The 12927-nt window shown below is 39.5% G+C and overlaps 1 protein-coding gene across 2 annotated transcripts in view; it reads left to right on the top strand.

The window, feature by feature from the left end:
* The first annotated feature begins 723 nt into the window (after positions 1 to 723).
* Positions 724 to 12927, top strand: part of TRIM29 (tripartite motif containing 29) — a 40344-nt gene continuing 28140 nt past the window's right edge. The window contains exons 1-2 of one of the 2 annotated variants that reach the window (XM_069948370.1): positions 724 to 1596; positions 10187 to 10282. In XM_069948370.1, coding sequence (XP_069804471.1) covers positions 1003 to 1596; positions 10187 to 10282 — 690 coding nt within the window. In that variant the 5' untranslated portion in view covers positions 724 to 1002. The remainder of the gene's footprint in view (positions 1597 to 10186; positions 10283 to 12927) is intronic. The other variant, XM_069948371.1, reaches the window with a different exon arrangement.

The raw sequence follows: 12927 nt of genomic DNA, 5'->3' as shown, positions 1-12927 counted from the left end.
CGTTTGGTGAGAGAAATGTAGCATCTACTTTATTGTGTGCAAAATTTATGAAATTCTGGTAAATGTGCCACTTTTTGAAGAAAAAAACCCCATACAAATTATGATGCAAAGATTATGCCTGGGTTGGTGCTGTTTTTGCAAGAAAGTAGCTTTTGTTTTTTTAAACCTGGATAACCTCTTCAAGCACTTACAACACCTATCATGCAGCATGCTAAGGCAAATATCCATTGGCAATGCAGAAGGATATGTAGTTGAAATACAGGAAACATTTCTTTCCAATGTACTAAACATCACATGTACTAAATAACACATCGTACTTGTAGAAATGTTTCATATATATATATATATATATATATATATATATATATTCTTGACTATGATCTTTTGTTGATTTACAAACTGTGAGACACATACGGATGGCCCTGAACACCTTGTTTCACTTGGAAAGAGTGTAACAACCTTTAGTTGTCCAAAAATGTCATCTTCTATGTATTATTTGACCATTTTCCCACAGTAATGAATATTACTGAGATTATTTCAATACTTATCACTATAAGGAATCATCTCGCAATTGCTTTATTGTGGTTTTCCGATAGATAATAAACTTAACCAAAGTCCTATGTAGGGCACTAAGCACTTATAAAGTCCCTGATCAGCAGGTTGTAGAGCCAGAAAATAATTGTCCACACCAACAACTAGGACAGGTTGCAGCCAGCTAGAAAAATAATTAAAAAAGAAGTTTCATTCTGTAAAAGAGGGCAGGGCAGGAATGTTCTCAGAGCTTCCTGGGTGTGGATCACATTGTGTAACCTTAGCTGTCTCATCTCTTCATCATATCTCCTCTGCTGTCCTTCATCAGGAATCAGGTTTCTTCTTCAGACGAGGTGTGAGTCACAGTCAGATATTTATCAGAGAACTTTCTTTGCTCTACCTGTGATCCTTAAACAGCACAGAGAATCCACAGTATTAACTCGAGTCCTCCAGAAGCCAAGAAGAGAAACTATGGAAGATCAAGACGTAAAGACAGCCAACGGCTCCCATTCTGAACATGGCAATGAGAGTTTCCATCAAGATTCTGCAAATTCAAGTATGGATGAAACTCAAAGTAGCCCTGGACCTGACCAAGGAGGTGTCAAAGGATCCTTGCTAAAAACTAGTTCTGGGGTTGGAAGTATCAAATTCACTCGTCTGAATCTTTTTAGTGGACCTGATACCAAGGCTCCTGGAAGTCCTGGCCATGAAAGTTTAGAAGGTCGAAGGTCTGTTCGTGGAAGTTTAGGGTCTAGTATAGAATCTGATGATGTCCTCTGCGACTCATGCATTGACGACAAGAAGAAAGCTGTTAAGTCCTGTCTGGTCTGCCAGACTTCCTTCTGTGAAGCTCACCTTAAACCCCATCTGGAAGGAGCTGCCTTCCGGGACCATAAGCTGCTGGATCCCATTAGGGACTTTGAAGCTAGAAAATGTCCTCTTCACAGCAAGACTATGGAGCTGTTTTGTCAAACAGACCAGACATGCATCTGCTACCTGTGTATGTTCCAAGAACACAAGAATCACAATACTGTGACGGTGGAGGCTGAGAAATATGTCAAAGAAGTAAGTGTTGATATTTTTATTAGTTCCATCTAGAATGAGCGAAATGGGTGTAATGGTTACAACTAGTGCAACTAGGCATAGCAGAACTAGTCTGAGACTGGCAGACAAAGAAATCTGATAGCTTACATAGTTCAGAATAAATAAAGACAAGAAATATTTAACTATATTTTTAACTAGTTTGAACATTTACTCATTTATAAGATGGAAAAGTAAATACACTTGATATTTGCAACAAATAAGTTTAATTCAATTCACGTAGACTCAACTGGGAAAGTAAGGAAATAACTATGTATTTGACTTTCTTGCTTAGAGTTTTAGGAAGTTTTAGAGTCTAGGAAAACCAATAAAAAACCTGTTACATTGCTTCCCTAAAATAGCAAATTTGACTACACGCTGCTCAGTTAGGGTTAAATAGAGTTAATACATTATAATGAAGCCATATGTCTAAATTCACCTCTATTATAATTGTATTACTGTGATAACTGCAGGTTTAGAATAACATTACTGCTAAGTGGCCTTTAGAGATTTGACATCACATTATTTATCAGAATCCAAATAGGTTGTATCTGTTGTCTATACCAATTTAATCATTGTAATTGTGTTACTCCTCCTGTTTAATTGAACTGAAATCTCCCAGTCTATCACGTTAATAGTTGTTTAATTTGAATGGAATAAATTATTAAAAGAAGCATCTTAAAAATTTAAATTTTATTAAGTCGTTATAAGTGTCAGCATCATAGGAGTTTAATTTTCTTATTAGCATGATATCCTGATATTCATGAACTACACAGTATTTTTGCTTTACATTAATATAGACCTGGGAATAGGATATCCCACCATGGAATTTACAGTTTAGAAGTGGTTAAATACATAGGATCTTAAAATCTGTGGTCCTGTCTGAACAAAACATAGACTGAGGGCGTCTCCTTTATTACGACATTTCATGAATACCTCTGTATAATAACTAATATCTACGGCTGTTGTGCTGCCCCACCCTGGGTGTGCCTGTGCATTATGCAGACAAGCCACTTGCCTGTAGCCTAATACAGCGTGTTAGCAGTTAGTTACGCACAATGACATCACTGAAATCCACCTGGCGAGTTGATAAGTGACAACTTGCATTTGCGGCCATGCTCAGGTATTTTATCAGTGTCTCTTCCCGTAAAGGCCTCCAGGCTTAAAAACTGGATGGATCCAGATCTACGACAGCAAATTTACGGTGGTAGAACTCAAGTCATTTTATGAAAATCAAGTGATCGCTGCATATACTTTGCAAGGCACAAATAAAGTGTTTAATATATTGTAACAACTATACCCAGTTGCTGAATTAGATCTAGAAGCTCCTAGGCCCCAGTGCAAAACCTTTAACGTGTCCCCTTACTGAAAACTATCATTTATAGTATTTATAGGAGACAGACGGTTCTTTTGACCCACCCAGACTTCAAGGTCCAATTTATACTCCCGCTTAGTTAACAAGTCCTATGTTTTAAAAATGTGCCTTTTATAGGGGTGGTCAAGAATTGGACAAGTATTACAGTTCTATTGAAGTGAATGGAGGCAAGTTGAAATACCACACACAACCTGAGAACAGACTGTTTTTAGAAGAAGCAGCTATTTTTTTCTAGATCGGAGAGCATTAGACCATGCTTGAATATAATAAGGTCCAAAACACCAGAATGTGAAGTTAGACAACCATCTATGGTGTACGGCGGCCTCCTGACTGAGTGAATGTTCGGCCATGCCCAATGTGCTTGTTTAAGGGGATGTTGGGAGAAATAATTGTCAAAAGTTCATCTGAAAGTGTGTGGCCACCTTTAGACTCTCATTCTGGTATCATTTGTAGACTGAGCTGCTTCTGCCTTTTAAGCCTTATCAGTATAGTGCAAAGAACTAATCAAGTATACAGATTTACCTAGGTAAGATCTATGTAAGATTAACATGTAATTAAAATGGGAGGTGCAGTTTATTTAATCGTTGCCCAAATAACCCTGTTTTATTGCTTGTTATGCTGACTGTGATTCTAGGACTCCAAGCATCACTAAGCATTATGTTTTTACCTGCATACATGCACTGTTGGGTATGTTCACATGGTGCTAAAGGTCGTTGTCATAGCAAAACAGGTTCAGGGACATTTAGAGTGGATCATTCCTAGGAATCCTAAAGTGAACTCTCAACTGAAAAAAAAATAAAATAAATTATCACGCTATTAGGGAGAGACCCCAGGCTATGGACACCTTTGCACGGATTTAAATTTTTTTTTGTTTGTTTTTTGTTTCCTTAATGCAACATGAAGCAACTTTCTAAGTAGTGTTCATTAAAGAATTCCTACTATGTAGCTGATACTCAGAAAAAAATAAGTCCATAAAATAGACATCTAGCTCTCTCAGTGTTAAAAGAGAAGTCCAGCAGTTTTCTAAAATCTGGCAGCCGGTAGCGAGAGGGGAGAATTTGATCTGGAGTACGAACTTACCTCTCCCTGTGCCTCCAGTGAGTGGCAGGACCGGTCTGGGGCCCCCTGCTGGGCTTCAGGATCTCCGGAATTGACATGTCAAAACCCGGCTAATGGACTCGTTGCTCAGCCAGTCAGTGACTGGGGCAGGACGCCGCTCCAGTCACTGATTGGCTGAGCGGCCAGTCCATCAGCCGGGACAGGCCTCAGGACCCCCTCCAGAAGGCACTTTTACTTGAGTTGTGATGACACCATGAAGCCAGTCCTGAAGCCAGTCCAGCCACTCACAGCAGGAATGAGGAGAGGTAAGTTCATACTCCTGATCAAATTCTCTCTTCCTGCTACCGGCTGCCAGTTTTTAAAAATGGACGGACTTCTCCTTTGAAGGTAGCAGATGGGAGGGGGTTACACAACAGCTCAGAGTAGTGACAGACAGGGGATTTTCCTTGAAAGGCAGCTTCACACAGGCTGTAGATAGGACAGCAGACAAAGGCAGTCTGCAGGGATAATCACATGGGCTGTGTACAAGTATACAGAGAAAATAGAGCTCATACAGAAACTGTATGAGGCTACAGAAGAGAAACTAAGCAAGGTTTTTGCACCATTAGGCTATGTTCACACAATGTAAGTGGCATATTAATCACGGCCGTTGTTGCCGATTTGCAACAACGGCCATGATTAATATGCTACTTACTTTGGGCTGCCCTCTATGGAATCCCGTACGGAGTGTATACACATAGTATACACTCTGGCCGGGATCGCTAGCAGCCCCACAAAAAACTGAACCTGTCAGTTCACACAATGGAGCGTGCGGCTGTTCCAGCGCCTGCATTCAAATTCAGCAGAAACAAAGATCATTCAGTCCGAACTGCATTACCGGCCGGGGTGATCTTCTCTGACACCGGCCATTCCATGACCCGGTCAGGTCATGGAACGGCCGGCGTCTTACGCAGTGGGAACATGGCTTTAGGTTGTACTCACATATAGTATTTAGCCACCATTTTGAACTCATTTTGGTCGTGTTTTTACAAAAACTATAGTTTGAACACTATACTGGAGCCCTTTTCTGCATTGTGATGACCAAAATGAGCTTTGAAAACTGACCCAGTGCTAACCCAAATACTACAGATGAATCCAGTCTAGTAAGCACAAAGCAAGAGTTAAAAAAAGTTATTTTCAAAGGGGTCCATAACCTTTAAGGAGCACCATTTATTATACTAACTGAATTGTGACCTGCAGAGCTACAAGGTTTTTACATTCCCAGGTCTATGTCAGCAGTCTATAATCTGGCATACATCATGGCGGCCTGTCTTAGCATCTAATATATACTGCTATAAATAGTCACTGTGCTTGCTCATGGCACTTCTATGGCATTCCAAATTTCCAACATCCATGCAATTTATTATCAGATTGTTGCAACTTGCGAATGGAGGGATTCTGATAGCAATACATTAGAAAAATGTGACTTATGCAATTCTATAATGTAATCTTTCAATGTCTCACTCCTTGAATAATGCATGTAGCACATGACAGGATGCGATGTAATATTAAGTGCATAAATACATATTTCACATTTCTATTGGGAGGCCTTCCATTCTTTTCACATGGTGTTTTCTTACCTTATCAATCTTAGCGGCAATATACAAAGTGCACTAATGGTTTTGGTGGTTCTAAGTTGTATATTGAAAAGTTCAAGAACATTTCAGAATCTCTGCTTGTCGACATTGAATGGGATATTCCTTTATTTACTACCAAAATAAGAAAATGTGTCCTGGTCAGATGTAATAACACCACAATTGTCAGATCAGGGTACTGTATCTATGTCATCACTTTGTGACTAGAATAATTTTTTCGGCCATTGGAAATAAAAAAAAGAAGGTTCCCTTTTTAATGTCTAGAAGAAAAGATCCTTAAAATCAGTTATGGATTGAAGAATACATTTGCTTATACATCAATTTTAGGGCTGGCTTCGCATTCCAGAGATTTATTGTTCCATATGTCTTTTTCATCGAGAATGGAAGTGGTTCTTAGTATGGACAATAATCCATTCCTGCTTTTGAAAAAACATGCTGGAAATTAGCCTCAGGCCATGTTCACATGAGTATTAGGTATTTAGTTTGCGATGTAAAAACCCTGCTATGAAAACAAACAAACAAAATTACAGTACTGTTTATTGTGAGGCACATACTTACAAAGAGTGCCTGCACTGTACGCCCATTCTTTGTAACCATGCCGATCCCCTTTCCTGGTGTCATGGCAGACAGCTCTATACATGGCACTCTGTGAAGGAGCAAGTGATGATACACGCCTCCTCCACTAAGTCTATGCTCCTTGCTTAAACTCAGTATAATGCTATGGAAAAGGCAGAGTGACACCGCCACATGCTTCTCCATAGGCCATCATATATAGATAGTGGAGCCATCTGCCACCACACCACCCTGGGGTTTTAGTGGGGGACAAATGGGCATAGTTACAAAGAATGGACCCACAGTGAACACATTCTCTGTAAGTTCCTTATCATAAACATTATGAAAAGTTTGTAAAGGTGGACAACTCCTTTAAGTAAATCTTTAGAACACATTCTGCAAATCCTCAACAGAAATCCAATCCAATCCAGATTACTGCTGCGGATTCCATAATGGAATTATCTCAAGGAAAATTCTATAGTTTGAACATACCCTCAAAATACCTTTAAACATATTTAGCGAGATTCAGTAAAGAGTTAGGCTGTAGGCATAGGCTGTATCCCAGTTTTCTAGGCGTTCCCTAAGCTGTATCCACCCGCTGCACGGAGCCGGCAGACAGCGTGAGTCAGATGCCGAGATTTCTGGTTCGTACAAACCAGAAATCCGGCAGGTTCGCTCATCTCTAATGTACACATGCAGACATGTTCTCTGTGATGAAACACACTCATATCGGGCATCTCATAATATAGACAGCTGTTTATAAAGATCGTGATCTATATTAGCAACTGTCTATATAACAAGATGTCCGCCTTTGCCCAATATGTTCCCGAAATGGGAACATAGACTATATGTGTAATACAGTTGCACCCTCTGCCCAATTGTTCACTTTGGAAAGGCAATATGGCTGTTTAGTCCCCCTCTGCTGGTGTCTGGGACAGAAGTACAAAGAGAGGATCTATCACCAGTTTTTTGTGTTTCAGTTTTGGGCAGCTCAGCTCCGTTTCCTCCCATCAGGCTTAACCAACATGGCAAGTTTTTATTATTTTTTTTAAACAATTCACCCCAAACCTGTATGAAAGAAAGTTTTGGGTGGAGAATCTGGGCAGATCAAATACAGTGTCTTCATATTCCCTCATCTCATCGGTATACTTATAAACCATTTAACAAGCAATAAACTACCAACTCCCACTGAGCTTTTCTATTTTATACACCTAAAAGGGGAGTCAGGGCTGTCATCTCGGAATGCTCCGGTAGCTTATCTTTTCTTATCGGGGCTATAATTGCATATAAAATGCTTAGGAACAGTTTTGTGAGTTGGCGTTTTCATAACTACAGTACAAAAGGTCATTAGTGACAGAAGCAAATGAGTATATAAACCATAAAATATACACCGAGTGTCGCCAGCATGTGAGGCACCGAGATTTAGATGAAAAAATGTCATTTACCGAGTAGAAAAATAAAATTGGATCATTAATGTTAATAGTTTGTTCTAGGGTAAGGAAATCCAAATGTGGCTTGTTTACAGGAGGTAATATTATACTAAATGGATTAAAAGCAGATTATATAAGAAGAGAAAAACACAATTATTTAAAGTGAAATGAAATGAACATAAACCGCTAATAATATTTGTACACAATTTGGTTTATTTGTACTAATTTGGAGCCACAAGCTGTTTTCTTCTCCTATAGGAGGCTATAATAAAAATTCTGCTGAATTTCTATTCACGGAGAACAGTACATTGCTCAAACTTACAATTTACAGATATATTTTGGGGTGAATAACCTTATAATATGTGACCACCCCCAGAACTCCCACCCATCATCAGAATTCGACTGAATTTGCTGTAGTCATAGTAACATGTCAGACAATATTAGCCTTACCTGAAGTAATGGACATGTTGTCTTAGTAACTTATTACAAGGATAGCTGTTGTCTTGACCTTATTTTATGACATGTGTAAGACCGATTATAAAGATTGCAGTGATATTTGCATGTTAAGCTTTTTGGGATACTGCGAACAGCAGTCAGGGACCTAAATCCCAGACCATATTTAACATAATATGATAGTAAATTAGGACTCTAGTTACTGCGGAAAAAATGGATTTCACCTTAGCAAGGAGAAGCTTGATAGGTCAATTACCACAATGACATTATAAGATACTATGAAGTTGCTTCCAGTAGTGGCACAAAGCCAGTAATGAGTAATAGAATTTAGCTGGGTTTCCTTCTAACAGTAGAAACGCTTCTCCTTGGCAGGCCTTTAGGTCCTTCACAGCAATTCAAAATGCAAATGAAAATACTAAAAGCTAATTAAGATAACAATTAAGGGTGGGGGAAGACTTTTGGATGTGATTGTGAACAGGAAATTGATCCGATTTGCATAATGATATGGACAATTTCATAGCGTAAATTAGATGGGTTTAACAAACTATAAGACAGATACTATATATATATATATATATATATATATATATATATATATATATATAAAGCATACTTAACTTCTCCTTTTTTTTCCCCCCAAAAAGCTTCAAAGTCTAACTATCAACTTCAGCGAGTGGCAGGATATGCTGTCAAAATCCTGTGCTTCTGATGCAGGTGTGCACTGAAGACAGAGGTCTTCCAGCAGCACCACTGTATACAATGCAATTAGCTGCACTACTGGAACAATTCCGTCTCCAGCGCGCGCCTGCATCGGAAGCGTGGCAGCAGGATTTTGAAAGCATATCCTGCTGTCTGCTAAAGATCATAGTTATGCTTGAAGAAATGTCTACATCATTTGTTGGTTTCTTGTAGCATAACGTATTGGTCAGGAAGGGTGCAACATCCTTGACTTTGTTTAGTACCTGCTTACATGCAAATTCTTTAGCAAAAAGAATCAACCGGTATTTGGTGCTCAATTTGGGGCTTATTTTGGTCAGGACTTTAGTCAGCCAAAACCATGAGTGACCCCAAAATACAGAGAAAATGCAAATCTTTCCATTATAGTTTTAATTTAACACAATATAATAGTACTAACCAAAATGGGTAATACAGACCAATATACTTCATGTGAACCCAGCCATAGAGTAGAGAACGGTTTATTGGGGCCTCATTCTTTAGGGTATTTTAAAACATGGAAAAATAGAAGAGAAAAATTGTAACAATCTTGCCTTATTCGACATTTTAGTACCCCATTAGGAAATAAGCCAGACCAGAGAATGGCTACAAAAGCATTTCTCAATCTGGAGGACTTAGCATGTCTGTACAACAATGGGCACTGGGTAATTCTTAATTTCCTCTGAGGTGGCACTGTAGACAACTTCAGTGCTTACTGTTGGGTTGATATGGCTGTGATTCCTCAGATAATAAGGGAATCTGATACACTAACAACTGTTGGAGGAACATTTGCTGTTGCTATGGGTCAGGACAATGAACATATAACATAATTTTCTAGTTTACTAATAATGACGTAGAGGCTCAGCAGGCTCAACATTGGTTCAGGATATAACCCCACAATAGATTCTGGGTTTAAGATGCAGATTCAGCTTCCCAACTGTCACAGAAATCAGGGCACTGGTATAGACTTTAGGATCCCCAGGACTTCTTAGGGTTCAAGTTCTAGTTTTGTTCTAAATTCCCAACAGACGCAGACTCAGAGCCTTTCAGATAGGATCCAGGTATAGTGCACAATGTCATAAACACAGGTGATTCCAATACCGTGCCCCCATTGACGTGTGAGGTTAACACATTATGTGGGTTCACATGTAAGTGCAATAACCATGGAACCTGGGTCTATAGATGTTACATAGATAAATATATTGCATATAAAAGTTTAAACATGTATATTCATAATCTAATCCAACAAATGGTCCTGCTAAGTAAGATATAATTTTGTAAATTCTGCCTCACATAAGGTTCTCTCCATTGGATAATGACCTGACAGTTATATGTGCTTCTTGTTCCTTGCATTACAGACAGAACTGTCAGAAATCCAGGAGCAACTTCACCTCCAGTTACTTGATGTAGATGATGAAGTGGAGAGATGGCACAAGGAAAAAGATCGTATCAGGGTAAGAAAACTGTCATCATTATTTTAGAGCTTTGATATTGCATTTTATTATTCACCCATGAGTCTGAAAGCTTTGTCATCCAGACCAGGACTAGTCTCACTATAAAAGTGAACAGCAGATAGATTCTACTTTATTACCTATATAAGTCGATGGCAGGGCATGATAAGTCTTACTAGGACATTTTAACATACTTGAAAGAATGTATGTGGGTCTTTAAAGCCTTGACTTTATGCTTTCTGCCAGTGAACCTGACTGTTCCTAATATGATAAAGTTTTATGGCCCATCTTGGGATATGGCAGGCCGAATCAATTCTATTCTGGTTACAGCAATAGAACCAAGGGTTATTGGCACTTTTGTAGACTACAGATCTATATGCCTTGGGAGGAAGTACAAAGTTGAAAACAGGCTAAGGTTTGTATCACAAGGGCAATTTTGTGTTTTTGTATTATGGCCAAACTGCATTTCTAATGAGCCAAATTGAGAGAACACCTGGGGTCAGACCAGGAATTCTGGCCATAATATTGCACAAAAAGGGACAATTTATTTATGTAATTATTCATGTTCCCAATGAGTAGAGACATACTGATTTGTTCAGCTCAGTTTGCACTTCTATTTTTCTCTATTATGTTCTGTTGTCTCTACAAACTCTTCCCTTTAAGCCAATGTACCATTAGGTACATTGCTCTGGGTTCTTCACATGAACAGACTGGCTCGAGGATGCCGGTGCTGCGGTCCTTTCTTAAACCGCCGCCCGGTCCCCACGTACAGCGCTGGTCTTTTACCAAGCACCCTCCCGGCATGAATCACTGGAGGCAGGCCTTCCGGTCCCCAGTGTGACAAAACCCCCTCCCCTAGTCGGCTCCATTAGAATCAATGTAGCCATGTCCCAGAGGGGAGGGAAGATCGTCACACTTAGGGCCAGTGGGCCTGCCTCCAGTGCTTCATACCAGGCCGTCGATCGGGAATAGACCGGCGCCGTGCGCAGGAATTGGGCGTCGGTTCAAAAAGGAATCGGGCGTCGGTTCACCGGCATCCATGCACCGGTCTGTTCATATAAAGAACACAAAGCACATTTGCTTTAATGGCCCCATTGATTGGCGCTGGATGTTTCAGATCTCAAAAGCCATTAATTGACTTCAGTTAGAATTCCACTTCAGTTAGTTCCATCCCAAACCCTCTTTTCTTGGCAGAATAGCTCACCATTGATGTCAACAGAAAAAAAGGATTTTAATAGAAGGCATCCATTAGCATCCATTATACCTTAGGTGTCAAACTAAGTCTCAGTTACTAGGTACTACCATTGTCAATGTATATGCACACACATTCACTGAGAGTTTTACATGCTTCAATAATCCATTAGCTCAACTACTTGTTTCAATGAGGAAAGTGTACACCAAGGGGGAGATTTATCAAACATGGTGTAAAGTGAAATTGGCCCAGTCGCCGCTAGCAACCACTTTTCATTCCTCACAGAGTCTCTGAAAAATGAAAGGGGAATCTGATTGGTTGCTAGGGGCAACTGAGACAATTCTACTTTACACCAATTTGATAAATCTCCCCCATGTCTTTATATGTAGAAGTCATATAAAGGGAATATGTCATATCGGAGATGTAATCCAATCTGCAGGCACCTTGTTATAGAGCAGGATAAAATGAGCAGATTGATACATGACAAGGATAGCTTGTCATGTATTCCAATAAACCTTAGCTCATTGTGGGCCACGTATTGAAGGTGGTGGTCCTATTGAGTGATTGGCAGCTAACTCTATAGGTAGGCATATAGAGTCTGCTGTCAATCAGTGAGTAGGACCGCCCACTTGACTACCTAACCCAGAATAAGCAGAGGTTTACTTTAATAAAGTTATCCTAAAACATTTGCCACAAAGCTATATGCTAATCTGCTCCGACTGTAATACTGTCTGCATTTTCGACATGACATGTTCTCTTTAAGGCTATGTTCACACTATGTTAGAGACCGGCCGTTCCGTGCTCCGGCCGGGATCCCATTGCAAATAAGGCATTGTTCAACTCCTCAAAACTACGGCCGTAGTTCTGCGGCAAAAACTACGGCCGTAGTTTTACGTAGTGTGAACATAGCCTAATACTGCATAAAGTTGAAATCTTATTTCACAAGGTAAAGAAGTCACCATGGAGCACTTTTTTTTAAAATTGTGAACAGTGATGAGTGAATTCAAATGTTCGATCAAATATTCGATCCCATTAAAGTCTATGGGAACAAGTATTCGATTATTGAAAAACATCTATTCGACCACTTGGAGGTAAAAACCGGAAGCTGGGGAATATTTTTCGAATATTTGGCGAACTATTAGATAATTTCCGATAGATCGAATACCTTACTATTCGATTGAATATCTATTTGATCGAACAGTATTCGCTCATCACTAATTGTGAAATTATAAGAGTCATACAGTATATGGCAGCTTTGTACGGCAAAGTTCTATTTACTTGAATGGGACTTGCAGAATCAATTATGTTTTCACCACAACAACCATTTTGACAAAGATGGGACAAAATTTTACATGTGAGCACACCATTGATGGATTGCATTTATACATGCCAATTTGCTCGCTTTAAGAATCCTGTTTACTAGGGCGATTTTGACTATTGAAAGAGGCCACTTACA

The sequence above is a fragment of the Dendropsophus ebraccatus genome, chromosome 12, assembly GCF_027789765.1.
Source record: "Dendropsophus ebraccatus isolate aDenEbr1 chromosome 12, aDenEbr1.pat, whole genome shotgun sequence".
Taxonomy (NCBI): Eukaryota; Metazoa; Chordata; class Amphibia; order Anura; family Hylidae; genus Dendropsophus; species Dendropsophus ebraccatus.
This window is presented reverse-complemented; position numbering and strand designations above follow the sequence as displayed.